Here is a 26,659-nt window from a genome sequence, read left to right as displayed (position 1 = left end):
TTGGCTGAAGAACCTGAGGGAACTGAACTGACGACGTGAGTCTTCTTACCCAATTTAATTATTTCTGGAGAAATCTACTGAAACGGACACTATTACAGAAGTAACTAGGTGCTAAGCTGTCTGAGAATAAGAACAATTAATAATTAATGTAATTTTGTATGAGGCTCTTGTATATTTAAAAAGCTGTATATTGTTTAACAATGACAGGTGGCCTCAAACTGTTGATTTAATCTTGTTACCAGGGCCGGCCCTTGGGGCGGGCGATGTATACCCCGCACAAGTCGCCAAAACCAATATTAGTAGTTCTTGTCAATTTTACAGGGGAAGAGGCGCCGAATGCAAAGTTCGCAGGGCTATAAGTTTACCAAGGGTCGGCTATGCTTGTTTAGTGAACATCGTACCACGCATTGGTCTATTGAATACAACTTTTTATCATTTTTACACTAGCTCTGATGGAGAGTGATTATAATGTTACGGTGAGCATGAGCTTAAATTTGCTTGAAAATATGGTATTGTGTCCTTAAAAAGTCCTTCAGTTTTCTTTATCTCTTTATTTACGAGAGTGGAATATTTCTGTGAGTTAAGACTTGTACAATAGCTACTTCTGGATGATTTAGCAATATAATGTTTCTGTAGGTGAGGTCAAATGTTTGAATTATTCCGTTTTTTTTTCTCTCTCTCTCTTTTTAGCAGCACAGTCTGGGCACTGGGCAAGTAGATCAGGCGGCGCCTGACCGAGAAAGTTGGTTTTCTTGGAGTATTACCGTTTCCCCACACCAAAATTCTCTGGGCATTGGATTGATTGATCCCAGCCCCCCTGAAATGAGCCTTCTGTCTATCATTCTATTCTACTCATTGTATACCTCTCTTTTCCCACCCTTATTTCAATCTATTGTCCTGTCTCACCTACCTTCAATTAAGACCATAAGACTGGGGATTATTATTATCATTACTATCATTATTATTACTATTTTTTCCTCACTCAATTACCTTTTTTTCCCCTCATCCCTTCTATATATCTGCTTACTTGGAACTGATAGACTCAAGGCTTACGACTCCGCACGCCACCACTGAACATCAATACGAGCGTTTCTCGGCCTCTTTCACGGCTATCCCATAATATGCTAACCGCTCTAGTCGTCAAATAAAAAGGAATAAACTAAGTATTTAGTTAATTCTCCTCTGCCGCTTCACTCAACATTTCCACTGTTGCTCCTGAACTGGCATGATTAATTAATCTTAACAACCAAAAGCGAGATGAAACGAAATAAATATTTCCGAACCTCCCCAGTTGTACTTTCCAAAGTTCGAAATGATTTTAATACCGAAACAACTGCTACGATTTTGATTTGATTTTGGAAAACGCGTACAGTAAATACTTCTAAGTAATTCAGCAGTCTATTACAGAAAAGTAAATGAGTATACTAGTTGTTTCTGTGAGTGAGTTAAAACGTGTCTAGTAACTACTTCTGGGCAATTCAGCAGTGTATTACTTCTGTCAGTAAGGTAAAATATGTATACTAGTTGTTTCTGTAAGTCAGTTAAAACGTGTCTTGTAACTATTTCTGGGTAATTCAGCAGTGTATTACTTCTGTCAGTAAGGTAAGATATGCATGCTAGTTGTTTCTGTAAGTCAGTTAAAACGTGTCTAGTAACTATTTCTGGGTAATTCAGCAGTGTATTACTTCTGTCAGTAAGGTAAAACACGTTTTAACTCACTTACAGAAACAACTAGTATACACATCCTAGTAACTACTTCTGGGCAATTCAGCAGTGTATTACTTCTGTCAGTAAGGTAAAATATGTATACTAGTTGTTTCTGTAAGTGAGTTAAAACGTGTCTAGTAACTATTTCTTGGTAATTCAGCAGTGTATTACTTCTGTCAGTAAGGTAAGATGTGTATACTAGTTGTTTCTGTAAGTGAGTTAAAACGTGTCTAGTAACTACTTCTGGGTAATTCAGCAGTGTATTACTTTTGTCAGTAAGGTAAAATATGTATACTAGTTGTTTCTGTAAGTGATTTAAAACGTGTCTAATAACTATTTCTGGGTAATTCAGCAGTGTATTACTTCTGTCAGTAAGGTAAGATGTGTATACTAGTTGTTTCTGTAAGTGAGCTAAGACGTTTAGGATAGCTGTTTTTATAAGTGAGGTAAGTAATTTATAGTTATTCCTTCTGAAATCAAGGTAGCGGTGTATGATACTTGTTGTAAATAAGGCAATACGTGGATATTAATTTATTCTCTAAACGAGGTAAGACGTGCATAGTAAATACTCCTGTATATTAGATATTCTTCCGCAGGGTCCCCGAAAGTGTTCTGTCTCAAGAGTATATAACACCAAACTTAAAAGTAACAAATATTTCTATTTCTTGCTTTTGAAGTTCATATGTCATGCTGTGCTGTAGACTACAGAATGCATAATTCTTCTCGTGATTCATGGCATGACGTCACGACAGTTTAGATTGCAACGTCAATCGTCCCTTATATTACGTCATTTTAATGTCTACTGACTGACTGACAGAGAACGACAACACGGTACTGTACGTTGGTCCGAGTGGTTAAATAAAATTATATTAGGAAGCAAGTAAGGTAATATGTGTATACTACAGTAGTTACTTCTAAAAGTGAAGTGAGACATATATGGTCATTTCTTCTGTAAACGAGGTAGGATATATATGGTAGTTGCTACTGAAAATGAGGTGTGACTTTTATATTAATTTCTTAAGTAACGTAAGCCGGGTGTGGTAGTTATTTTTGTAAGTGGGGTAGTACGTGTTTACCAAAGTTAGGTAAGACGTTTACCATTTTTTTTTTCTGTACATGAGAGATGTATATATTAGTTTTTCTGTGAGGTAAGAAGCGTGTAATTTTTTTTTTATTTTTTTTTTGTTAGAGTGAGGTAAGACGTGTTTTGTAGTTTCTTTTGTGAGTGATGTAATGTGTATAATAGTTGTTTCTGCAACTTAAGTAGCGTATATAATATTTGCTTCTGTGATTAACATGTATACTAGTTGTTTCTTATGCGAGGTAAGGCGTTTATATTAGTTTCTTCTAGGTAGTTCAGACATGTAGTACATCTGTAAGTAAGACGTGTATACTAGTTGCTTCTGTAAGTGAAGTAAGAAGTGTACAGTAGATACTTCTTGAACATTCCAATTAATTCTCCTTATAATTACAACGAAAGTACAACATAATATAATAAGACTATAAATAAAGTGTCATGCAAGTGCAAATGTAGTTATTTACAATATTTGTGTGCAGCTATAAAACATGATTGTTCCTTCGCATTCATAATCAGATGTTCTTTCTGGTTTTCCCAGGATCTTCAGCTAGCGTAGTGTTGTCTTCCGAACACATGATTATCATCCTAGTTGTTTTTTTCGCTCTGGTTTTCGGCATGTGCCTATCAATCTCTATTTCTTGCTATAATAAGATCAAGGAGAGAAAGGAAGTGGAACGAGAATATCGTCAGCGTCGATCAAAATACGTATCAATGGAGAAAGATCTGGATGAAAAGGTCAGTAGTTTAGATAAAAATTTAGGAATATTAATGACGACCCAAAATACCAGGATTCCGGTTGGATCTCAGAAGAACAACCATAAAGAAACCCTTGAAGAAGAAGGAGATGGATGCCATGTACCGGAAATTTATTTTAGTGTATTCGACAAGCATCCTAATGGTGGTTCTTCAGTGAACAGACTGGAAGATCACAGTCCGGGATCTACGCCCGATAGCCAGGTAGCAATTACCGTTTTACCTGATGGTAGCCAACATTATCCCTTCTGCAGTTACCACAGAGTTAGTGAAAGTCCTCCCCTCCCTTCTCCTCCACCGCCCCCACTGCCCCATCACCTGCGTAAAAACAGAGAAGAAACCGATTCCGCAAGCTGCCTTGTTTTTGTTGACAGTAAGTGTCCGAAGCACAACAGACCAGTCGCCCTTCGCACGCATCAATTGGAAGACCTTGAAGTGCCTTCCTTTCCACAGGAGATGGTCACAGAAGCAGTGGTTGAACTGTATCCGAACAGTCCAGGGAGATGTCGCTATAAGTATGACCACCCAACCTGAATTTTTACTCGGACAAGCTGCCAAGTGTCGCGAATAGCATACAAGTAAAGAGGAGTTAGAATAAACGCACGTTAAGTGTTGGGTATATAGTGAAACAATGCTATAGGAAAGATCTTCTTCAGATGACTTCGAATCAAATTTTGTCCTGACCTTTCTATGAAAACCCTGGAACACTTCTACTTAGTGATGACTTATAGATATGTAACCAAAGTATCATGTTGTGGTCCTGGACGAATTATCATCAATTAATTTATATGAACAGGGTTGAAGCAGTGACTTACTTTTAGCTGAACAAATTAGTAGAACGTGTTATGTGATTCTTACAATTTCCTGCCACGTACAAGTAAGAATAACTCTTTCGTGTTGCTCAAGTAGCATGTTAACTTTGGACGTATATCCCCCCACCTCACCCACACACACAAAAAAAAAATTCAGTACTGCTCAACATCCTTCATTTACAACACCAGTTATAATTGTTCAGTGTTCTTTCCTTCTTATCACCAGCTATAGTGCTTTGCCTACTTCAAGAATTGTCCACTAGATGGATTAAAATATTAAAACTCTTAACAAGAAAAAAAATAGAAAATTACAAGTTTCCAGAACATAATGTGTTATAAACATTTTCGACAAAATTTATATTATATATATATATAGTCTAAATCTCATTTATATTTAATGTTAAACACTAATGTGGTAATTTGTTTGTTTGTTTGTTTTTTTATTATCAATGCGCTCATTCGCTTGTTAAAGAGTTATACGTCAGGACGATGCCTTGAGGCAGATACTTCTCATATTAAATGTTGGTGCTATTTAATCACTTGATGTCAGTACTCGTGTGTCTAACTTAAGTGTGTTAATTTTGCAGTGCTTTTAAAATGTTGTTCCATGTTTCAGAGATTTTACGTATTGTATTGATTATCATTTGGTTTGAGTATAATAACATTTCTAAAAACAAATCACATTCAAAATATGTCTTATCGTGACCTTTCATTCCTTTTATAGCAAAGGTTATTAACGCCTTTGCCGAAAGGATATAGAAAGTTATAAACTTTTTCTCGTTTATTACTAAAACACTAAGTAGTATAGGAGTCTAATGACAACTTTCTTTAAAAAAAAGTGTCCTAAAATAATAAATATACTAGAATTTTTCTCTACGTAAAGTTATGAAATAACAATTATCATTCGGCAGAAAAGAAAAGTTTACGTTGCAAGTAGAATTATGAAAAAGAATTATCATTCGGCACAAAAAAAGGTTTACGTTGCAAGTAGAATTATGAAATAAGAATTATCATTCGGCACAAAAAAAGTTTACGTTGCAAGTAGAATGACATGATTATTTTTTGTTAAGGCTTCATTTTTGTGAAAAACGCTATATTTGAGACAGCTAATCCGAAATGGATGAGAATTATACATTTTCGAAGTCAAGAGGACATATTTAGCTTGCAACAATACGTGTTTTAGAGATGAAAATTTATAAAACGTGGGAAACAGGTAATATTTGAATACAGTTAGATAACGTAGAATATTTATCACAAAGGTAAAGGCTCTACATAATAATTTTTTGTGAAAAAAGTATCGTGAAATTGAATGTTAAAGAGAAAAACTACCTGTATAAAAACATATCACATTATTAAATATTGCTGAGAAAATCTGATCGTGAAGATAAATATGGATGACACTAATCGTCTATAAACGTTTAGATGACGAAGGTTAGAGGCTTAGATTAAGGAAATTTTAATGTAATAACTTTCAGGAATAAAGATTGTGGAGGGTCAGATTTGTCCAGTATGATATGTGACGATAAAGACTCTTAAATAATAGTTTTCATGGGTCGTTGACAGTGATGATAAGAAAAAGTTTAAAATACTTTTAAAATGAAAATATGGCAACATAACACTAAGAATGTATACACTCGTACAGCTCACTTTGGATTTATTTATTTATGAAAAAATAAATATATATTTGTAAGTTACAAAACTTTACAATCATGCTTTACATATGTACTTAAAAGTTCATTAAGTGTTTCGTTTAAAATATGTTCCGTTCCTTCAAAAATACACGTTCTCTAATAAATTTCTTACATGCGATATGGCCCAGCATGGCCAGGTGATTAGGGCGCTCGACTCGCAATCTGAGGGTCGTAGTTTCGAATCCCCGTCACACCAAACATGCTCGCCCTTTTAGCCGTGGGGGCGTTATAATGTGACGGTCCATCCCACTATTTGTTGTTAAAAGAGTAGCCCAAGAGTTGGCGGTGGGTGGTGATGACTAGCCGCCTTCTCTCTAGTCTTACACTGCTAAATTAGGGACGGCTAGCGCAGATAGCCCTCGTGTATCTTTGCGCGAAAATTCAAAACAATACATGCGATATTAATTAAGCTCGATAAGATGATTAAGTTCTTTTTTTTTAGATTTATTGATGTATTGTTTGCGTTATTTATTTGTAATATAATTAACAAGCAGAGATTCAATATCCTGGACATCTGCAAACTTTAGAGGAATTTCTTTCAAGATGAAACTTTTCAATAATGGGAAAAGAAGTTCGGTTAATTCGCATTCCGTTTCAGATATAACAAGTAAGAGTTGTGTTACCGAAACAGAAAAGAAAAGAGAGAGAGGAAATATTGTGGAAATTAATCATTCACAAGCCATTTACTTGTCTTACCAGTTTTGACAGATGACGTCATCAACGTAAAGAACCATTATTTAGCTTTCCCAAACAGAAGACTGGGCATCCATTTATAAGAAAATATTATACTATAACTTTATGGTGGGAAGCAGTGCTGTAAACAAAAACATTTGTCAGGCAGTGGGGGTAACTGGTATCTTTGTAATCTAAGAAAAGAGCTAAAAAATAGTTCTATCAAATTTCGAAGGGAGGGTGGGGCCACGGCTCAGCAGCAGCATTCCCTTACGTCTGTGGTAGCAGGTATAACATATAATAATGTAAACTGTTAAAAATTAATTTCAGGTATTTGTTTGTTTGTCATAGAGCAAAGCCACATTAGGCTAGCTGCTTTGTCTACCACGGGGGAATCGAACCCCAGATTTTAGCGTTGTAAGTCCGTAAATTTACCACTGTTCCTTCCGGACAAAAAATAGTTATTTTTCAATAATAGTTTTTGTTTTGTTTTTTAGTTGTTATACACAAAGCTATTTATGTCCTTCTCACCACGGGTATCGAAACCTGATTTTTAGCGATGTAAACCTGCAGACTTACCGCTGAGCCACTGGGGTGCTTCAGATATCCATCGTCTCGTCGAGAAATCCCCTTACCGTAGTCCTCGAAAAAATTCAAACGTAAAAGTCTAGGAAAAGATGTAAAGTTTCTTTATTACGAGAAGATAAGAGTTAAATACTAACTCTAGTAAAGTAGTAAGCAAAAAAGTTGTAAAATCCATTAAAGCAAGGCGCGGGATGGCCCTGTTGTAGAATTGTGGATTTCGGAGCTGGAGAGCTGGTTTCGAATCCGTATGATATCACAAAATATTCTGCACACTTTAAACTGTTTAAAGAGTGACAGTTAATTCCTTAGTATGGATGATAGGGTGTTGTTGGCTGGCTGCCTCCCCTCTGGTCAGTAGCTCAAAATAAGAGACGGCAACAGATAGCCTTATTAGTTTCGCCATACATACAAATGCATTAAAATCTAATACTCTCCTGTGTGTTATTCAGTAACAACATAGTATACGTAGTGAAATTTATTTACTTGTGAGAAATGTTCAGTAGAAATGAGCAACATCATGTCATAGCTTTATTGGCCTAACTGTTTACATCAGATACCGCTTTTCTAAGGGCGGCGCTGTATAAACAGCATGGTTTGTTTGTTTCGGATATTCGCGCAAAGCTGCACGAGGACTATGCGCACAGCCGTAGCTAATTTTAAATTGATAGCTTAGGGAGAAGGCAGCTAGTCAATAGCATCCACCGCTAACTCTTGGGATAATCTAATCGAATATTGGGATATGACTGTCACTCTTGTAACATACTGACGCGCGGCCTCAAAATGACCAGCGAAATGTTTTTTTTTGTTTTTTTTGCAACAACGAGATGCGAACTATAATTCCATATCTACGGTCCGGTTCGTTAACCAGTAGGCTACACCCAGCCTTAAGCAGAAAATAGGTAGTCTACCAATAGATATCATAGATTTTATCACAATAAGCACGATGTGCCAAAGCTGAACAAGTATTTTGGCTAATCTTAACGCTCACTTGGGTCCATCATGTCGAATTTTTGGATACTTGAACTTTTCACCGTTAATACAAGGAATGCAAGAAATACCACCATTTTATCTTGAAGATAACATAAAATATTTTAGTCTTAATGCGTGTACGGGCGAGTTGGAAAATAGCTTTACGAAAAATACGACTAATAGTTCTTTCTGAAAGCCTTTCACAGAAGGTAAGACAAATCTGAGGAATATTTAAGTTACTTTGACACGAAAAAATCATTTTATTTGTTTATAAATGTTTATATGTGTTTACAAATGGCGGGGCATGTGCATTACTAAACATTTTCTTCCAAACTTCTACTAATTCTTGGTCTATTGTTGTTGTTTCTGTAAGAAGAATATAGCGTAAAAGCCCTTTTTTATTCCTGTAGTTTTTACTACAGAAACCTTGGGGATGATGGAATACAAGTTATAGGTTTTTACCGGAATGCATATGGTTTTGGTAAACAACCTTTTTAAAACAAACATTTTTAGTACTAGGAAAGGTGATGTTTCAAAGTTTTTTTTTCGGTTAAAAACAATATTTGGGTAAATATCATTCAAGTGAAAAACAAACATTTTTAGTACTAGGAAAGGTGAGGTTTCAAAGTTTCTTTTTCGGTTAGAAACAATATGGATTAATATAATTCGGGTGAAAATGAAATATCTGTAAGTTGTTTTCTGGAAACACTAAAAGAATGTCATCAATTTACATCGTTTTCATATTTAAGATAACTGTGTATAACTTTTAATAATGAGTAACTGTTTAAGATGTTCCATGACTAAATTAGCTACTGCAGCTGAAACCAGTGAACTCATAGAAGTTCCAGCAATTTGTTGATAGAATATCTCATTCAAAGACAAAGTTAGTAATACGCAGAAATATTCAGAAAGGTCAAAACACTTTAAATAATTGTATTCTGTCTAAATCACAAGTCTGGATTTAGTAACTTCATAAGGTAAATCAGTAGGAATACAAGTCAACAATGATATCACTTCAAATAATATAATTTCTTCTAACATAATACATTTCTTTATTATAAAGGAACTAAACTCTCCAGTACTATGAACACCATATTCTGCCTTATTAGTTAATTAAAGGCAGAAGGATATTGTCAAGTAAAATAAGGTCTGCAAACAATTTAGACGATGAACTACAAATAATTCCTGAAAGCTTCATTCAAAAGGATAACTATAGGGAAGAAGTTCTTAAAAAATAATCGACTCATTAGAAAAAACAAAACAAAAACTTCAAAGAGACAAAAAATACGAATCGTAAATATGAAAGCATCTTCAACCGTAATTACCTATGTCGAACACATCAGCCTAACTGGAGTATGAAAAAATATAACATCGACATAAATACCATAATTATACAAAATACAAGTATTAAATTCAAGCACCTAATTACAACAATTACTTCACTGAAAATGTATATAAATGGAATCATCTACAAAGCCAAATGCAATTCCTATAAACACTTTTATATCGGAGAAAACATAAGATAAACGAACTTCAGACTTAAAGGATTCTTACATATTTTTGAACATCTGAAAGAAACAAAATATATCATCACTGAAAACGATGTCGAAATCATTCGAAGAAAACCAGACATCAACAGAAGAAAAACTGCTCAAGCACTACTGAAAAAGTCATCAAAGCCGAAGCAATACTGTTTGTAACATCGTGATGGATATATTATTCTAGGTGATGTTATGTAACAAAAATCAACTGTTCTTAGATGCCTTACTCAAAATTTTATTGTATGGTGTGTAAAAACCGGTTTTGTATCATTTACAACAACGTTAAGCTCACAAATCAAACCATGATTCTCCTTTTATCAATACTGGTCATTTATAAATCAGTTAAATGATAAAAATGAATAAAAATAAATCTAATTCCTAAACATAAGTTTCGGTTTAAAGTACCAAAATGTACTTCCTTTTTTATATATAAAATTCATAAGCTGAAATGAAATATAACGATTTTACAACAGTTTTTTGTGCCTTATTTTTATTTATACGTAAACTGGTTCCGCATATTTTAAGAAGCTCTTTTGTTTAGAGCACATAATGATTTTTGTCTTCGCAACTGAGAAATTATTACTAATTATGAGGAGTCAAATGTTCTTGTACAGAAACTGCTAATATAGTATCACCAGATCTTATTGGAAGAAAGACAGACTAAAACTGCTTTATATTGGACGGTGCTACATAAAACCTAGGTATAAAACCTCCCTCCTTTACAGGCTTTTATATTGCAGAAAAAGTGCCGAAATTTAGGAGTTATTTACGCCTATGTTAGCGAATGACTTAAACTAAAATGGGAACGAGCAATGAAAAGAGGAAGTATTATAGGAGAAAAGGTGGAATTGAACTCGTGTAACTCAAGAAATTCTGAGAAATCAAGCATGACTGACCCACCGACACTTGGCTTTTACGATTATGATAATTCGTTTGGAAGAGCCTACCATTTTTATGATTGAGAATAGGTCAAATTATATACGATAGAGTATCACGTTTCTCTGTTCGAATACAAAAGCACATTGAAATTAAGATATAACTAGATATACTGTGTGTAACATCGTTATAAATATAATATTCTAGGTGATGTTATGTAACAAAAATCAACAAGATGCCTTACTCGAAACCATATTGTCTGTTGTGTGAAAAACGTTTTTTTTATCATTTACATCTATTCTAAACTCACAAATAAACCCATGGATCTCATTTTATCAGTATTAGGCACTTATAAATCAGTTAAATGATATACATGAATAAAAATAAACCTAATGCCTAAACATAAGTTCCAGTTTAAAGTACTAAAGTGACTTAGAATTATACTGAGTTCAATATTATAAACAGCTGTTATAAATACTACAGAGTACTCTAGCTAGATAACGACTGTACAATACAAAACTCAAGCAGTGAGTTAGGCGTTGATGATGTTTCCTTAGAGAAAAGCTACATAATGGGTTATCTGCCTCTGACTAGTAGGAATCGAACCTTGGATTTAGTATTTTGATCAGTTCAGATATAATCACAGTAATTTACTGACTGAGGCTTCTATTTTTGTCTCAGAAATAACTTATACTTTAACTCAAAGATCAAAGTAAACATTTGATCTTCTCTTTCGGCCTGTGATATTGCGAAATTTTCTTCTGTGATTTATTGTAACATACTTTAATTCACTATAGTCTATTACTTTTGGAAGTGTTCATAAAGTGTTATTTTATGTATCTGAATATTGAGTAAGTATAAATTTCAACAATATTGAACATAAAATGCTAAATTTTTAGTTCTAGAAATACTTGTACGTCGAGACAAGCATATATACAAATATATAACATATCTAAATGTAAAGTTAATTATGACAGAGACATAAAGAAGAAAACATAAATACAAATTAACTACCAAACTATTTTTGACTAGATTAATAGTTATAAAACCTCAAAGATAATATAGTATCATCAGATCGTATTGGAAGAAAAACGGACTAAAGCTGCTTTATATTGAAAGAAAATTTCACTAAACTTGCTTTGCAGTGGCAAAAAAAAAAAGATTCAGTAAAGCTACTAATATATATATATTGGAAAAAAAGATTCATTAAGATCATACTAGGCAAACGGTTTACTAAATCTATCAAGTATTTGACAAAAGGTTCCCTAAAGCTGTAGCTTTACTGAACTGACAGGAGTTATTGACCTGGCCCTTTTGCCCAATGTGAGCATAAGGTGTTGTTCTGGTTAAAATTCCGATTTTCTGAAATGTACCAAAATATCTCGGGGATGACCTTTTAACTTTCATATCTCTGATCATCATATTTGTTTTCTAAAATTAGGCCTACCGTTTTTAACAATATTAAAGAAGCTTAATAAAAAAGTAATAATTTTTCTCTGCACAACCTGTATAGTTTGTTTCATTTTTTTATTTTTTGTGACCAGTGACACAATAACTGAAGACTTTACCCATCATGCAGTTTTTTTTGTGCTTTCTTTTTAATTTTACGTAAACTGGTTCCGCATATTTTAAGAAGCTCTTTTGTTTAGAGCACATAATGATTTTTTTCTTCGCAACTGAGAAATTATTACTAATTATGAGGAGCCAAATGTTCTTGTACAGCAGCTGCTAAATCCAAAATTTTATTTTGTCTTTAAAAAAATTAGTTTACAATATATTTTCCCAAGTCCTTTTTCTGACTTTCTTATCACTGATAACAATAGATATGATTAAACAATTCTTTAATTATCTAAGTTTTAACTTTTTACGAATATTCACTTTGTACTGGACGAAAGTTCACTAAAGCTACTATATATATATACTTGACGAAAGGTTCACTAAAGTTGCTTCATATTGAACGAAAGTTCACTAAAGTTACTATACATATATATACAGTATATATTTGGCGAAAGGTTCACTGAAGTTGCTTCATATTGATCTACTTAGGTTACAGCAGCTATTTCCTTTTTTTTTTTTTCACTTGCCAGGAATTTGAACTCTCGTATGTTTTGGGTTTTTCCTACACCTTGCGCAACCTGAACGGCATATGAGATAATAAGTTAAATCAAAAGTTCCTAAGGCTCAAGCAAAGCCATCTCTAATTTTGAATTACTGATACGATGAGGGAATAACTAGTTATCGGCACCAGCCGCTTACGCGGCTATATTTAACAAAATAGCGTGGTGAGATTGACTGTCACATTTATAATGAACCCACAACTCATAATCATTCACATTTTGAAACATGCTTTATAAATTCGCTTGTATCTTGTGAATCTAATTTATATGATAGCACACAGTGAATAAAATCAAACTTAACATGTGGAATTTTCTTTTTCCGAAAGTGTCACGTGATTAGTCAGTTTTACATTTGCTTCGATGTTGTAACAATGCTGCAATTGGTAAAGCAAACGACAATATTTAAGCTACCAGCCATAAGAACTAATATGTTTCAATGTAAAATATATAATTGAAAACTTTCAGCATTATACAAATTTGAATGTTTTTCTTTTCTTGTTAACTCTTGATTTTCGTCTAGACTGTGTTAGATAATGTTTGGAGCCTAAACACAGATTCAACTTTGATTTGAGGACGAAACAGGAAATGTTGGTGAAAATACAATCAAGTAGTTGTATATATTCTCCGTGAAACCACATCAATAATGTTGTTCCACATTCACTTATGTTGTTACAAATCAATTTTGTAAACTCGCATGTTAGAATAAGATGCAAATAACTTTACAAAATTCACAACTGCAGCTAGATGTAGCACTTAGCTTTTGTTTTGTTTTTCTTCATCTTCTGGTAGTATAAACCATATTACGAAACATGTTTTCTCGTACGGGAGAACCGCCGTTTTGAACCCTGAATGTATCTGACATCATTAGCCCAAAGTGGAAAATAAGCTTAATCTATCCAGACCAAGCTGTATCTCCTACATGGAACATATAACAGTTATGCGGATAACAATTTCTATCTTAATCTAACTCGGTTGACAAGAGCTCTTTGAACTCTAATGCCATACCTGTTTGACCTTTAACGGCACATTTCACTTCTGATATAAATGTTTAGCTAATCTTTACCTCTGATGTACATCCTGTTGACGGGATATTTTTCTCTCTTTGGTAGTCACATCCGACAAGACGATGGTCTTTAGTAGGCGCAGCCATATTGAATGACGTAATTCATAATTGCTCCTAATAACTTATAGATCATTTATCTCTTATTGATAAACATATATACCTTCTGGTCATAGAACAAGTCCAGACATGTTGCGTTCATCCATATTTATAATTAGTTGCTACGGAGTTATCAATCAGTTCCATTACTCTGAAATATGTCCAGATATGTTGGTTGGTCTCATTATTACTGGCGACGTAATTGTACAATCAGAATCATGATTTACTTACTTACCATTCCTCTGGAATACTTCCAGACAGCCCCCCAGTGGTACAGCGGTATGTCTGTGGAGTCACAACACTAGAAACCGTGTTTCGATACCCGTTGTGGGCAGAGCACAGATAGTCCATTGTGTAGCTTTGTGCTCAACTACAAACATACTTCCAGACATGCCTCACCATTAGTAACTATGGGGTCATAATGTTCTCGGGCAATTGAAGAAGCCCTAATATCAATCAGAATCATAAGTTAATTACTTACCTTAAATAATGTACAGGTATCTACATTTTATGGAACTGAATCATTGACTCCTCCATGATTATAGAACGTCAAGCAATCGTCCTTGAGTATGGTCATCCACCTTTAGTTTTCTTTAAAGTAACATTAAAAGCAGTGGTAGTTTGAATAGACGGTGATCACCAAAGTACAGAGAAAAAAAAAACGACTATACAATGGGGCTTTCACCCTTTCTAGAAAACCAGAGCTTAAATTTTATGAGGCCATAGTCCATGCCAAGGAATTCAGTTGTGGGTGCATTATAAATGTGACAGTCAATCTCACCACGCTATTTTGTTAAATATAGCCGTGTAAGCGGCTGGTGCCGATAACTAGTTATTCCCTCATCGTATCAGTAATTCAAAATTAGAGATGGCTTTGCTTGAGCCTTAGGAACTTTGATTTAACTTATTATCTCATGTGCCGTTCAGGGTGCGCAAGGTGGAGGAAAAAACCCAAAACATACGAGAGTTCAAATTCCTGGCAAGTGATAAAAAAAAAGGATGTCAAAGGAGCCCCAAAAAAAGAATAGACCTCTAGGAAAAAAATAAATATAAAGATGAGACTTGTTTAATATTGATACATGTGCTTTGCTATTCGAATCAGAATCCTCATATACATACGAAGACAGAGGAGAAGTTTCTCCACAAATTCAAAATTTAATTAAATTTTTTGGTTATAATGTTAGAAGTGTATTTTTTTCACATACTCTAGATTCACAAGCACTGAGCTAAGTTACTATTTATAAAACAATTTGCAATTTATGCAGAGCATAGTGTCTTGAAATGTGAAATTCAACTGAATGAGTTTCGAAATAATTAGTTGTTCAAAATAAAAAGTAGAATAATAATTATTTATGAATATTTCTGGTAAAAGTAACAGTTGTATTTTTTTTTAAATTACATTATTTTAAGATATATATTTAATACCAATTAAACTGTTTCACACAAATTTGAAGCTAGTAATTATATCACTATGCTCTATTTACCTCTTTAGAGTTAGTTTACAAATTAAATACATTTAAATTAGGCACTATTACCTTGCAAATATTGCGATGATTCGAGAAATGATACACGAATATCTGTTCCATATACAAAAGGAAACTGAACTAACCGAGGTTGTTAAATACCTCCATACTTGATCAGTGGCAGAAGGAGTATGTAATGCTCTTTCCGAAGAGAAGTATTTATGTAACAAAATTATTAAACGATTTAGTATGAAAAACATACAACAATTCTAAGGAAGTTTTCCTTGTTCTTCATAGAAACAGGAAAGATCACATACCAGAGCAATTAATATACTAATGGGCTCAAAATCCCTATCTCAAATGTTGCTAGTAGCAAGGCAAATATGGTTTTAGATTGTATGTACAGAAATATTGAATACAAGCCTTAAAAGGTTATAATATTATTGTATATGTCCTTGATTAAGCTACATTTGCAGTATTGTGTTCAATCTTAGGGTCCTTATCTTAGAGAGGGCATTGAATAGTGGAAAGGGGCTCAAAGGAGGTCTATTAAGGTGATACCTTGGTTCGAAAGCTTGTCATATGAAGACATATTCAGATCTCTGAAACTGTTTTCTCTTGAAAAAATAAAGTTATTTGGGATCTGATTGAGGTTGTTCATAGAATTGGTGTATCATCTTTTTTCATACTTAATAGGGAGAACGGTAGGACTAGGGGACATAACTATAAATTTTGTGAGAGTAGGAGTCATCTTCAGTTCAGACAGCCTTACTTTTGGTTTACTTTTCCAACAGGGTGGTTGGCCCTTGGAACTGGTTGCCTACAGATTTGTGAATGCAGTAAATTTCAAGGAGTCTAAGAGGAGGGTTTATAAATATATTAGTAATAGAGATTGGCTTTCATTATTTTATTTTAAAGCCTAGTTTATTGGATGGGATGGCCTATATGAAACAACAGGTTCCTTGTTGTCGTTAAATCATATGTATTAGTATAAGATGTTACATGAACTTATACTAACGTTTAAAGATGGTTCTTCTGACGGCATTTAAGTCACAACGTTCAGTATTATTGTGAATCGTGAGGAAAATTTGACCTAAGCAGAGTAAATTTCAGCAGAGAATTGTTGGATATTGCTAGCCCACTCCCAGAGATGGGCAAAATTGGTATTTATGTGAACACTTTGCATTCCCAGAAATTGTACTTGTGTTAAGACCAATAGAAACCTTGTTTTAGTTAGTTTTCACATAGCGGTTAGGATAAAGAAGTTAGTTTCAGCTTCTTGTTGTTTTACAGGAAGAATTACCAAGAATTCAAATTCCTGACGCTGTTCCAATGTCTGGAATAGGCTTAGCTGCTGGGCGAGGAATACCAGCTGCCCCAGCAACTGCTAGTTATAGAATGTTTTTTTTGTAACTTGTAATACTTTATATATTAATTTTTGTGTCCGTTAGGTAATCAATAAAATAAAAAGTGGGAGGAAGTAAACTATAATTGACAAAATAAGATGGATTTAATAGGGTTTTTTTTGTTTTTTTTTTCACTGGTATAACTTCATTGTAGTTTTGGAATAGATGTGAACTGCATATATTTCTTAAATCGTTTATTTTAAATGAGCAAACATAATTTAGAATCTAGATGTTTGCTGACCTATTCAAAGTACAAAACTACATTAAACTTGTAGAAACTATTTTATTTTATTATTTTGTGAATTGTGAAAGTATTTACTAAAATGAGATTGGACAATAGATCCAAATGACAAAAGTGCATTATTAAACCAATAACAGCAGTATTTATTTATGTAATCTCCAAGGCTTACAGCGTCCAGTCTGAGGAATAAGAGGTCCTTCTCAAGACAACATGACCCCACAGCAGCAATGTGCTTCTGTTTCTGCACTATCCCACCGATGTAGCCCATTATGGGTGGCCCACCTCCAGGAATATCCCCTGGAATGATGAGGGGAGGTAATGTAATTACATATGTTTCATAGAGTATAAGCCATTAAAAATGATGTAGAGTATTATGCAATTGAGATAGTTTTTTTAAGGTGAAACATAATTTAAACAGATCAGAAAAAAAGAGGAATTGGAAATTCTGTGGCATTTCAAGGTTGTTGAACAATTAATAGGTACATTATACTAGGCTTCTGGGTTCTGTGAAATTTATCGTTTTTTTCTGTGGTAAAAACTTTTATTTAGTATCCATCTAGTTTATGAATTGCACATGTATTGTGAATCTTTGTGGTTGATCAATCTGCAATAAAAATTTTCTGGGGCAGAAGATAAAAATGCAAAATTCATGATAAAACTTTAACATTAAAATACCAAAAGGAATTAAATAAAGTGAAATATATCAGAAGTGATTTATAATTAAGCCAATTACCACAGAACTCTCTTATCAACCCACAGTTTTGTTTTTTAAAGTCTGTTTAACTTGAAAATGTGTAGTTCATTTTAATATACAACTTCTTGGGTTTTAAAAGTAAATTCTAAAAGTTTTTCATGTATCCATAAACATTTATTTTTCACATAACTAGAGTTCTAAAAAAAAATAATCAAATTTCACAGGTCAAATTTCCCTTGTGGCTGGGGAAACTTATTGATCTTTTGGGTTGAAAGGTCACCATCTCAAAAGATAAAAAAAATTATTTATGTGCAAAACAATACATAACCAGATTCCATCAGATTCTTTGGTAGCAGGTCTTAAAAAGTGTACAGGAGGTACACAGGAAACTTTGTATATTATCATTCTGATTCACTGTTAGGTTGTTTTCAAAGGGATGTTAGTGTACAGAGCACTCTACATCAAATCTTCCACAGTAAACATCCTTATCAACATTTATATTCCATAATTCATTAGAAATAAAATATCTCTAATGATTTATTTATTGTTTAAATTGTTCAATAAACTTAACTAACAAATTAGCATGTTTTTACATGTTAAAATCTTCAGTCTAACAGGATAACTTTTATATTTTTGAAACACCATACAAAATACCTGGGTGACCATATGAAGGCTTTACACACTATTCTTATGTTAATAAATAATCTTTTTTTTAAATAATTCTATGATTCAGTTTCTTTAGTTTTAATAGTATCAATTTTCAATTGAACAGAATTTGTTGTATTATTCAACATAAATACACCATTTCAATAATCAGGTTTCATTATTATAGCTATTTTGTTATTTCTGCTTAGGTTAGTAGGTTCATATTCAGAACCATAATGATAAAAAATAAATATATACCACTTGCTGGAGTTGTAATGCTTATTAAACTATTTGAAACTACCAGACCATAAGTTTTGTTTCAATGTATATTTCAAGGAGGAATAACAAAGTTTAGACTACCTGCTAATGTTTTCTTTTGAATTTCATTCAAGGCGTGATTTAAAAAGTTGATTATTAAAAATGTTGTATTTTTCTGAGTTGAGTACATTTATCACATGCATTGTCTAATTTACTATATTATTTTATTGGATGTGAAGAAGACTCTTCAAATTGATTTTTACAAAGTTGTTTGATTTCAATTCATTGGTAAAAAATGAACAATGGAAATCAGTGTGGTTGATTTCTGTGAAATTTTTAAATTTGCTAAATTGAGATTAGATCAAATTATCATATTGGTTATTCATAACACATGAAATTGGTTTTTGTACACGTACTTTAATTAAATAAAAAATGACACAGAAGAAGAATAATGTCCAAAACAAACAATGCATTCTAAAGGTGGCACTAGTTGACAGTTCACACTTATAAAAGTGGGTCCAGGATTTAAAAACTTTGGATTGCAGAATCTAGTATACTTTCAAGCAACTTGTTCAAAAAATGATAAAAAGAGATCTCATTTTACTGTGAAAATATCTGTACCTAATTTCAGTCTTTCAAATGTAAAACTTTAACTGATATATTTTCAGAGTAAAAAAGAATATAAGGCTGAAGTTAATCTTTATTTTTAACCACATCTAATAGTCTAATGAATTAAGATTTTCTACAAGCTGTGATGAAAAGAATCACCTCCCGTAAGAACCCTAAAATGTTTACAAGCGGCTTTTCAAAAATGATAGGATTAATTCTACACTTACTCTTCCCATAAAGTATTCTGAAATGTTACAACAGCTACCAACTTCAGTAAAATTCCAATATTATATACAAAATTATATCTACTGGACTTATCAAATGCTTTAAAACAAAATTAATATTTTTCATATCAACTTGAAACAACAGTTTGACACTGAAAAGACTGGTGCAAAATATCTTGCACCCTTCCAGATATGCTCATTGGTTAAGGTGAACCTGAAAAACTTGTTTTTTTTTGTGAAAGGTGTGAATTTTGTTTATTAGAAAAACAATATTAATATTCTAACTTCAAAAAATTTTAACCACTTTTGTTACAACTGGACAGTATGAAATGCTCCAAACAATCACCACAACTAAAAACCATTTTTTTTACTTTTTATTTTTTTTATATGCAACATATTCCTAAAGCTTTTTTTTTCATAAAACAATTTAAACGTCTAACTAAAGTTAGAGAGACCACAGTGGTTTTCTAGTGCCCTAAAGACAATTCTGTCCTTAGTAGTTATCATAATACAGCATTACACCAATAGCACTTAATGGGTGGCAAGCTTCAATATCGTAAACATGGAATTCAAAATAATTTCATCTTGGTTCATCAGAATGTGAAACTTTTTATAAATATAACTGCCTATATCAACAATCAATTGACAATGATTCACAAGCATAATGAAATGGCTTTATTTTGGGTAACATAATACACATTTTGACAGAATGTCTTTTTCTTTTTCAAATGTTCTGCCAAAACACGTAGTACCTCTCCCTCCAAATAAAACCACAATTATGTTTATAAATAGTTTTTTGATCAATTTAATATTATATTAGTGTAATGTGCTTCCTTACACAAGTGTATATAACAATATCTACTTACAAACCTTCTAAAGTATCACCACTTCTAGAAAGGTACTTTAACCCACAAAAAGTGAAAACCAGGTATTTGTTCGGTGTACCTGAGATTAGCAATACTGTTCACACTATACTGAAATAAAACACAAAACCTGCTCAACACTTCGAATTTTGATGTAATTAAAATCCCATTGTGCTTTTCAATACACAATGTCCAAATTATGTCAGCTCTAGTATTCTTAATCACAAGTAAATTTCAGAAAAAATATTTTGTATCAAAAGTAACAAGTAGTTCTGCACTACAATAAAATAAGTTACTTTCTAAACCTCATATACAAGTAGGTTAATGGCCAAAACACTGGTGTTTTTTGTCAAAATTACTTATCACCTTCAATTTATATTTTCTCTTTCCAAATAGTGATTAGAGATCTTCATTAAGACTTTCTCAGATATCATTAAAATGTGTTACCTATAAAATAATTTGTTTATATACAAGGACCAATCACTGTATAATGAAATGATGAAAAATACAAATTCTTTCACTTAACTCTCCATTTGTGGTTTCAATGTTGCATTTTCCTAATAATTACTTAGATAGTGTATTCTAAAAAAAAGTTTCAATTACAGACTTTTCTCCTTTGGAAACGTTATCCAGCACATCATTGTTCATACTCTCATTCCTATTTTTGGTGATAAATTATAAAGCTCTCAAGTAATTTTAACCTGATTGGTGATGTCAGACAAAATCTGTACCAAAATGATGTTTAAGGCGTCGGCGTCTAGCTATCAGTCTTTCTACAAATTTTTTCAACTCTGAAGCAATAAAAACTGTGGATGCCACAACAACAAGAAGTAACACATCTGAAAAGAGAAAGCCTTGTATAAATAATTGTGAAAGGAATAAAACTTAAATGGCATTAACTAAAATATTTTGCCCACTTACATCATAATATGATTGTTCTAACAAGCTTCTTATCTTCTGATTTGTTGAAAATTGAAAACCAGTTACAACACAGGAGTTTTGAATACAAAATTTAATTTTGTGCAACAAGAAAACATTAAATATTAATAATAAAATATTCACTACAACTACGTTTTTTATGTGTAAAGCTTCCAAAATTCAAGATACTGAGTTTATACAGGGTTCCCACACTTTCAGAAAAGAAGAATTCATAAATTTGTAATAAGTTAAAGGTCAATAACTATGAGGTTATAGTTACCATCGAGACTAAGATATCTAAAATATCACTGTTAAATACAATTGACTCTACAACCATCGCTGCCCTATAAATATGTGTTATAAGAGGAGTTTACCCGAGAAATGCTTGTTTAAAGTCAAAACATCATCACCCTGGGTGGCAAGTCACAAATACACACACAAATTTATCATCATTTAATTATAGCAAACCCCATTCACTGTGTGGCACTTCCTGGTAAGATGCATCTGTACATAGGGTTATGCCATACATCACGCAATCCATAAATTGTACATAATGTTGCAACATATGCTTCACAATGAGCAGACGAAATAAACTCGGAATGCAAATGAATACAACACTACAGATTTAAAAAATTATTCTCCCAAATATTTCTAGACCAGGAAATTATTAAGTGAAACTTTTGAATTTTTACAGTTTCAAGAATGCATGAAAACCCTGTTTATAACTGTAGTTTTACATATAGCATAGAATCTGCAAAATATATACAGCATATCCTGTCCTTTTTACATCTATATTTTCCCACTACATTTAATTCTTTCAGAATTGGCAATTATAGTAGAATATTGCTAAGTATATCTAGAAGTCCATACAAGAATTTACTTCACTAGCATATATGAAAAGTGTGCTATTGTAATCATATATAAATGAAGTTATACATTGTTATTAATGTTTACTGGAGAGACAAAACAATGGTAAAAATATTGGTGATAGTAAGTGTGAAATTTTAATAGCCAGAAAAAAGAAAACTAATTGGCTATAGAAAAACTATATAAATTATGTAAGTTAAACAGATATGCTACAAGACAATACAAAGCTGACATGGCTTACTATGTTAATAACTTACTTAGTTTTATGTTACACAAATGACAATATTGGTTTTATGATTTCTAACTTCACATTGTCCTTCACTTTGACTACTGCATCAAGTGACAGTGACTTATACATTAAATATGCACACATGTTTCATACTGAAATCACAAGATAACCATATACTTTATATATATATAAAGTTTTACTACTGATATAAGGCTATTCAATACTCATTTAGCTAAATTTTTTAACATTTGAATTATAAACGATTTCATTTAAATTTTTACCAATTAAAAACTGATATTCTTGTACTTTTTGCCTGTATTAGTCAAATTTGATTAATGAATTAGCACAGCCAACTATAATATCATATTATGCGTGTGTGTGTGTGTGTGTGTGCACACTATAATTTTATTACAATAACTCTAATTTTTTTTTACACACGTCTACTAGTGTGTGAGATAGTGCTATCTTACACCAATAAAGCCAATCTTACTTACTTATTGAAACTTGTGACTTATAAACTCACCTGATGCAGAAAGAGCTTCAGTCTGGAATATGTGTTGAAGTGGAGGAAAGTAAATCACTAATAACTGACCAATCACTGATCCTGTAACAGCGAACAGGAACATCCGATTGGTGAAAAATCCAATGGTGAAAATAGATTTGGTCTACCAGAGAAAAATATAAATAGTCATACTTCAAAGTTATGTTTTCTAGAAAGAGTACTAAAACTATGAAGAATGAACGTTATAAGAAAAGTCAACATGTTTTAATGAAAAATAAATTTATAGCTACAGGAAGAAAGCAGCAAGATTGTTCAATAATATCCAATAGTTTAATCACTGAAATCTTGGATGTCTACAGGTTTCCAATTCTAATGTACTTCACAGGGTAAAATTTATAATACAAAGACATTTTTATTAAAGGTTGTAGCTTATACCATAATTTCCAAAGTTCATTAATATATCCGTTATTCATAGGATTACCTGCCATCACATAATCAAGTCATGCTTATCTTATATACCTAGGATGGCAAATAGGATGGAACTTAGCAATAATGAAGGAACGTTTTTGAAAAAAGAGAAAATGGATACAAGAATCTATGTCAATAAGTTACAGGCCAAACATTATAGAACTTTCATTAAAAGTGATTTAAAAAATATCACAAATTGATAAATAAATAATTCAGTACTTAGAACATGGAATATTGTAACTCTAGAAATTAATAAATATAGGTATGTCCATATATAAATACATGGCACATCTGAAACTATACAACACTTATTTTATTTTGGCATGCCAGTTAAAATCTATTTGCCACCCCTATTATATACATAATTTGCTTATCATAAAGAGTGTGCAAGGTTTATTTCAACTCTATTTTTACAATACTTTTATGTGCTACTATTTTATATAAGTAGGGTGATCAAAGGTCATGCACCACCATACATTTCTAGGTTTTGTCCTAACAGCAGTTCAAAATATGCACTGTTGATATATCTTAACAGAATTAACAAATTCAAATGAATTATTACTATAACACAAAGAAAAAGTGATAGTTAATGAAACATAAACATGGATTAGAAATACCATGGTAGTGTGTGTGCGACTTTTGCATCACTTTGTATGAAAAATGTATAAGTTTTTTTTTCTCTCTCAATATCCAATCCCTTACCTGTGATCTGCAGCTAAGAGCATTAAACATGTCAAAAAATACAAAGCAAGTAAAGGTCATTGTGGTGTCACGTGGAGTCACTATCCTGTCACTCATCTGGAACAAGATACAACATGGTAAATTATTTAGCAATAAAACTACTTTCTATATTATTTATTTTGTTGTTGAAGTATTTATCAGTTTCAAAATCTAACAGAAAGAATGAATAACTTGTCAAGCAGAAACTTAACCATTAATTTAAACTTTTATATAACAACAATCTGAACACGTCATGTTTGTTCAGGATAATGACAATGCCAGACAAATACTTTTAAAGTTCCATAATAAGAGCTGATCACACATGAATATATCAAAGTTGTAAATTCAAGTTACACTTACACATCTTGTGTATGAACCCTTATTACAGAAAGTACAATAGTTGGGTATGACAGGAATCATAGTTCTTACACCAAGAACAATCTATTGAAAATTAAGTTCAGTACAGCTCTGTTATTTAACCCTCTGGATATGGGTAGGTAAAGTGCACGCATAATGTTTTTAGAGTTACTTTAAAACAATTTAATCAAACTACTTTATTCTCAATGTATATCAATAAACTTCACATCAAAACGTAGATAATAAATCAAATTCTAATATTACTTAAGCTTTTAATTTCTTAATTTCAAAAGGGAATATTTACATAAATTGTCAATCTTTACTTTTCTGTATCACTTGACAACTGTTCCAATAATTTTGATAATCTTTTCACCCTACTTGAGCTTTTGAGTTTAATGAAAATTATAAACTTATATTACAGATATTGCTAAGACATAATTTAACTTAATAGCTTACAGTCATCTTGTTTTAGATACTTACGATATAAACCAGAAAGTTGAAACCACATACTTTCTTTCAAACAATGTTAATAGTTCTCTCTGATGTTTGATATTACATTACTTATAACCAATAGAAAGATATGATTTTAATCTACTGATTTACATATAGTGCTAGCTTTCTCTCAAAACAGCTTTTGAATTATTCAGCACACAGGTTCAAAGTTGCTATTTCCAAGTTCAGCTTGACCACATATACGGAAATTATTCTAACATACTCAAAGCTTAGTTTGAAATTTAGTTAAATTATAATAACTACAGAACATTGTATGCTTTGTGTATGTTATTATTTTATGTTCTAAATTGAATATTTGAAATAAATAAAAATTCAATAAAGTACTAACAACAACTCTAGTAAAAATCAGGGTTAATTTTTATTGACACTTGAGTCTTCAACTGCAAAAAAGCACAAGACCCATAAGTTATTACTAAATCTATTGTTTTTTATTTATTGTTATAAAAGTAACTAAAATGTAAAAATTAGAAACTTATTAGGTTAGATAAGAAAATATAAATGATTGGTTTGGCTTGTTTTGAATTTCGTGCAAAGCTACACGAGGGCTATCTGTGCTAGCTGTTCCTAATTTAACAGTGACAGGCTAGAGGGAAGGAAGGTAGTCAACACCACCTACTGCTAACTCTTGGGCTACTCTTTTACCAATGAATAGTGGGATTGACCATAACATTATAACATTCACACAAGACTTGCATGTTTGGTGTGACAGGGAATCGAATCCATGGCCTGCAGATTGTGAGTCAAGCTCCCTAACCATGTCAGAACAAATGTAAATGGGGAAAAAAATACATTATAATAAATTAAAACAATAATAAATTACTTTCTCCACAAAGTATGTATTCTAGAAGTTTGAGTGTTATGTAATTCAGAAACTTAACTTGAACTATGAATTTGCTGGGTGATTTCTAACTTGTTATGCAGGTTTAGTAGTCAGACACAGTTCAAAAAGTAATAATTAATAATATAAATATCTAATTTTCGGTTTTAATCTGCATTCATTATATAAAGAGAAAAAATATAATTTAGACTTATTACTTTTTTTATGGCTGTTAGAAAGTTGGTCAAAGGGATCAAGCCAATACAGTGCTAGGGTAGAGAAAATAAGATGTATAAAAAAGTTTAGGAGGTTCTAGAGTTTACACAAATGAAATTTGAAAACTGTAAGATGAAAAAAATAATATTATTACTATTAACATGAAAATCACCTCACATTCAGAGTCCAAATCAAACTTTGATTCCATAAATTCACAGCCAAATCTTGAATAAAAATACTTAGTTAAAAATCTGATATTTTGTATACAAAAAGACTTGTAATGTTTACTAAAAGCTTGCCGAATTTCATGAAGATACATTACGCATTATAAAATGTACTAGTATAAAAGCCTGCCAAAAATGATGGAAACCATTGTTGAATGATTAACGAAAATTATAAAATTTAAACTAAAACAAATTTATCTGTACCTCCAAAATGTACGTACTCTTCACTTAGTAATTATGCTGCTAACTTTGAGTGCATATTTTGTGAGAGCACCTGCTATTACTAATGTTATAGAGTCCGTGTTTAAAAAGTGTTAAGTGGTGAATAAATATTAATTAATAAATATTCTTTTGGTATTTTAACCCATATATTATCTACTTAGCCTTAAAACACAAAGAAAAATAAAAGTTTATTACTACCAAGTATCTTTTATATTTTGTCCGAATGTCTGCACTATGTTTCCT

At 32.1% G+C, this 26,659-nt stretch overlaps 2 protein-coding genes across 2 annotated transcripts in view; one reads left to right on the top strand and one right to left on the bottom strand.

The window, feature by feature from the left end:
• Positions 1-4,601, top strand: part of LOC106461560 (neuropilin and tolloid-like protein 2) — a 48,534-nt gene extending 43,933 nt beyond the window's left edge. The window contains exon 8 of the mRNA XM_022388551.1: positions 3,324-4,601. Coding sequence (XP_022244259.1) covers positions 3,324-4,072 — 749 coding nt within the window. The 3' untranslated portion in view covers positions 4,073-4,601. The remainder of the gene's footprint in view (positions 1-3,323) is intronic.
• A 14,463-nt stretch (positions 4,602-19,064) lies between these two features.
• The window catches only part of LOC106461559 (calcium-transporting ATPase type 2C member 1-like), a 31,983-nt gene continuing 24,388 nt past the window's right edge, over positions 19,065-26,659 (bottom strand). Inside the window, exons 12-14 of the mRNA XM_013921394.2 lie at positions 24,050-24,145; positions 22,901-23,042; positions 19,065-21,202 (exon numbers count right to left, since the gene is read on the bottom strand). Of these exons, the coding sequence (XP_013776848.1) occupies positions 21,078-21,202; positions 22,901-23,042; positions 24,050-24,145 (363 nt within the window). The 3' untranslated portion in view covers positions 19,065-21,077. The remainder of the gene's footprint in view (positions 21,203-22,900; positions 23,043-24,049; positions 24,146-26,659) is intronic.

Source organism: Limulus polyphemus, unplaced genomic scaffold (assembly GCF_000517525.1).
Source record: "Limulus polyphemus unplaced genomic scaffold, Limulus_polyphemus-2.1.2 Scaffold986, whole genome shotgun sequence".
Classification (NCBI taxonomy): Eukaryota; Metazoa; Arthropoda; class Merostomata; order Xiphosura; family Limulidae; genus Limulus; species Limulus polyphemus.
Note: the sequence above shows the minus strand (reverse complement) of the source record. Positions and strands in the feature narration are given on the sequence as shown.